Source organism: Fusarium musae, chromosome 6 (genome assembly GCF_019915245.1).
Source record: "Fusarium musae strain F31 chromosome 6, whole genome shotgun sequence".
Classification (NCBI taxonomy): domain Eukaryota; kingdom Fungi; phylum Ascomycota; class Sordariomycetes; order Hypocreales; family Nectriaceae; genus Fusarium; species Fusarium musae.
Genome location: NC_058392.1, coordinates 1555796 through 1560429, shown reverse-complemented (window position 1 = coordinate 1560429; position 4634 = coordinate 1555796). Strand labels below are relative to the sequence as shown.

General features: G+C 48.7%; 1 protein-coding gene across 1 annotated transcript; it reads right to left on the bottom strand.

The window, feature by feature from the left end:
* Positions 1-225: 225 nt before the first annotated feature.
* On the bottom strand, positions 226-2216 carry SUB2 (Suppressor of the cold-sensitive snRNP biogenesis mutant brr1-1; the record flags this gene model as incomplete). Its single annotated transcript, XM_044825974.1, has 5 exons — positions 226-274; positions 329-586; positions 641-1001; positions 1051-1461; positions 1991-2216. 5 exons carry the CDS (start codon positions 2214-2216, stop codon positions 226-228), a joined length of 1305 nt encoding a protein of 434 aa, XP_044678891.1.
* Positions 2217-4634: the final 2418 nt, after the last annotated feature.

Sequence of the window (4634 nt, the reverse complement as noted above, 5' to 3'; positions counted from 1 at the left end):
TGGCTAAGGGAACAGCCTAGGCTGCTTATAAAACATGAGCATCGTAATACGATTCCATTGAAAAAAAATAACGAATACAATTGACCAAGATGAAATCGTTTGCAACTTTTGCCCTTCACCGTCTCAGTCTTTCAGCGTCAATTTCCTAGCTTCTCACCAGCGGCCTACAGCAGCGCAAGACGTTCACCATTTGTTGCAGTGTGAACCACCGTCTCATCCAGCCCTTTAAGAGGCCATGTAAGTGCTGGCATCGACACCCTCCTTGGGGAATTCACTGGATACTTTTAGTCGCTGTGATAATGAAGAAAAGAGGAAGGAAGCAACATACGGAAGGGCGACTTCGAATCGCTTCTCGATCTCCTTGAGCACCTCTTGGTCTTGGTCGGTGCTGACGAATGAGATGGCCAATCCCTTGGTACCGAATCGCCCAGCACGACCGACACGGTGCAGGTAGGAGCTGGCATCGTTGGATAAGTCGTAGTTGATGGCGAGGTTGATTCGCTCAATATCAATACCTCGTCCAAAGACATCGGTAGCAACGCAAATTCTCTTCTTGAACTCCTTGAACTCCTTGTAGCGACGAATACTGGATAATGTTAGAAGCAAGCACAACATTTAAAGGCCCGGCATGGCAACTCACCGTTCTTCCTGACTAACGCCAGAGTGGACGGCAATAGAAGGAAAGTTACACTCCCTGAGGAGCTTGTCAAGCTCAGTGGCACGAACAGTGCTACGGACGAAAATAATGACCTGGTTGAACTGGAGTTCATCCAGAAGCTCGTTGAGCTTGCGATTTTTCTCCTTCTCTTCCAGCTTGATGTAGAACTGCTGAAGACCGTGAAGAGTGAGCTTAGTGTCCTCATCAACGTAGTGCTCGGTGGGGTTCTGCATGAACTTCCGGCAAATAGGCTTCACCTCCTCGGACAAGGTGGCCGAGAACATCATAACCTGCTTCTGAGGAGGTGTAGCGCGGAAAACATCTTGCACATCCGTGCGCATATCTGAGGCCATTAGCGTACGTTGAAAGTTGGTTGCATGAGCGAGACTCACCAGGCTGATCAAGCATCTTGTCACACTCATCAAGCACGAAGATGCGAACGCTGCCCAGACGTAGGGCCTTGTCACGAACGAGGGCCTTGAGACGTCCAGGAGTACCGACGATGATGTGAGGGCAAGTGTCCTTGTTCTTGAGTGTCTCCATGTCGGTCTTGATGGGAGTTCCACCATAGAACACACCGGTCTTGATATCGGGCATGTACTTGCTGAAGCGGTTGTACTCGTCACGGATCTGGTAAGCCAGCTCTCGGGTGTGGCACATAACAACGACGGAGACCTCTCCGTTCACAGGCTCGACCTGCTGAAGGGTAGCGAGAACAAAGACAGCTGTCTTTCCTAGACCAGACTTGGCCTGGCAGATGATATCACCACCGAGCAGTGCCTGGGGGATACAGGTTTGTTGAACTGTCGATCGAACCGATGTTAGAGTGGGTTTCTAAGAAGCAACGAACGACGGGTATAATCTCAAGTGTCCGTCCATCGTCGCAGCTTAGCCATTGTATTCTCGCATTTTCCATTGATATGGATTTGGAAGAGTTTTATATCGACGTGAGGTAAGGGCTCACAGGCCGGTTGGTTGCACAAGCAACCATAGCCTAGGAGCACCAAGAAGTGTCTTGGTGCCTCGCGTTTTCCTTGTTTTGCCCTCGTATATACCAGAAGAATCCGTTCGCGACAACGATTGACATATTATCCGCTTACGCATGATAATTCTGACAACAATGTTGTGGTTTTGCGGAGAACCACGTCTCTCACCCGTGGTCTTTGTCCGCCCGGATATGGACCATCTCTCAGATCCAGCCTTGACCGCGCCGACGATGACGAAAATGACGATTGCGAAAAAAAAGTGGCCATTTGTTCTTGCTTGCGAGATGGACGAACGCTTGAAGGGAGGGGATATGATGACTTAGGGTATTAAAATATCAAGACTGACCCTCCGATGGATGTTCGAAACCGCAGTCGCCGATGGCGCGAATTAACTCAGCCTTCAAAAGGAAATCGCGGAAACCGGTGGAATGAATGCCGACGTAGCTGCCCTTCTTGTCGACATTGTTGCCGGCAGCAAGCTCGCCCTTCTTGCCGTTGGAGGTGGTGGCGGTGGTTTCGTTACCACCGATCTCCTCATCGGAATAATCAATGAGATCTTCTTCGTGAGACATGTTGACCGGGATTTACAGGTAGTTAGATGGTTGATGCGGAGGCTATTGCAGAAGCTGTTCTTTGCAGCGAAGTTGCGATGACGAGTCTGACGCGATTATGTTCGAGTCGCGTCGTCGTAGGGTGTCGAAAAAGTGGCGCAGGCGTGCTGTTGAGATGACAGAAAGAGAATCAAATGCGTTTTTCAAGATGTGAAATGACGAAAGGTGTCGGGAACCAGGATACTCGTTCCAAGGTTGGCTTGAAAGAGTCTTTGTTGAGGCTGAGAAGGGAGGTGCTAGAAAGCAGGCGGGAGCAAGCAAGGTCGCTGCTGGCTAAAGAGGACCGTGCGGAGCCCAATCACGTGACATGAATATAAACAGTGCCAGGCATTTCTCTGCACTGGCCTAACACACAGCAACCTCAGGTATAGGTAGTAGGTACCTTGAGGCAAGACTCAACCACTTCATATCTTGATAACCAGCAAAAACCCGCCATATCTCAGAAGTCCCAATGGCGAAAGGCAAGGAACCAAAAGGTGTCCAGAACCGCATCATCTACTCTAGAGCATCGTACCTCTATCAAGCTGCCTCATATCTTACCAAACATTCCTCAACTGGGCAAGATGCTGCAGCAAAATCATCAGCCTCAAGCCACGGGCACAAGGTTTCCTCTCAAATAAGAAACGAGGAAAAGGCGCTGAAGAATTTGTCTCGTGAGGCCCTTTCAGACCTGCGAGCTGTGACTCTCAAAGCACAAATACGGCGAAGTCCGGCTATGAAGCAAACTATTTGCAAGTTTTGCGACACTCTACTGGTCGAGGGTGACACCTGTACATCAACCGTGGAGAATGCGAGCAAAGGAGGGCGAAAGCCATGGGCTGATATCTTAAATATCAACTGCAAGACTTGTGGTAATGTCAAGAGATACCCAGTCTGTGCCCCGAGACAAAAGCGGAAGCACATGCGACAGCTTGATTATAAAGAAGGCACAGAACATAGCAGCAATGAATTAAAAGTACAAGGGCCGGCTGCCCAGACAACACCACACGAAAGGCCCATCTCGACACCAGGCCAAACGCCAGGCCAAACGCCGGGACCTTGAAGAAAACAAGAGGAAGCCAAGGTCGTTCCAGCAACGAATAGACTGACGTCGTGCTCAAGGACCAAGCCCAGCTTAAGTTGTATTCAGAGAAATTACGTCAAGCCAGAGACTGGGAAAGCTGCTTGAGTCTTGACTCGAACATTGAAACTGCACTTTTTCAACTGCACTAGAACATATGTGTTCTCCGCTATATCCATCGCAGTTCAAGCTTTCTAGCTGGAGGTTGCCATCCTCTCATAGCATATTTTTATGCTGACAATAGACTACAGACCAGGGCTTTTGGGAAGCCACCCGGCCTTCTTCTTAAGGCTGGGAGCACTGGAGAAGCTTATAAAGATATCGATGCTATAATTCTACCAAGCTCTTACACATCAGTCAGCAGGAAGCATAACTTCTTGCTGAGAGGATGTTTTTTTTTTTTGACAAAAGCGGTTTCAGAGCGATTTGCGATACGCCTAATGGAACATAACTCATGCTTAATTTTCGCCATCCCTTGTCAGAAAATCACTTTTCTGTCTCTCCTATATTGGCTATTCAATTGCTACTTTCCTGGCTGTCCAGTTTCTTTGACACTTTCCTCTCCCAAGACCTTGCTTGCTGCCATGAACCTGTCCATCAAGTCAGCGACTCTGCTTCATACATACACCACCACCATCCACCGGATCGAAAACACTTACAAACCGCCATGCCAACTACCAAGTCCACGCATAGCTTCTGCTTGGACACTTGTCATCCGTAGCAAGTTCTCGGTGTCGGACAGATTTGATGACAACTGTGCGAGTTGAGAATTTAGCTGTGCCTGGGTTAAGTTAGATACCATTATCAAATGTTGTTTTCATTTAGAACAGGTCCGCTCTGCAGCCCGAGTCCTTAAATTCACACGATCAAGGAGTTGATTGATAACTACCAGTGATGTAACAAGGGTTGAGGGAACTCACGAGTTGTCGTGTCTTGACAGCACTTCCACTAGCGGCCATGCTCTGTCGCACCTGTGAACCACTCACGTTCCGCGTCGTCATTGCTTTGTTGGATGTAATGTGGTAGTCTTTCTCCCTAACTTCGAATCTCCTTGCGAACTGGTGAAAACGAGATGACCTCTCTTTTGGTGAAGGATCGCCCGCGTCCCAGAATTCAGAAGAAGGAATACTCGGGAGTAAGAGAAGGACCAACGGCTTCTTTTGCTGTATGCTCGTGTACACGAGGCAGTCTTTTGGAGATGCAATTATGCTGACCTTGCCTAAGATACCCTAGGTATTTGTAGGTGTTCAAGGTTGGTAGGCCTGATGAAACCTACCTTATCTGGAGAGAGGCAGTGATTTGGGGTTTGTTTACTCCGT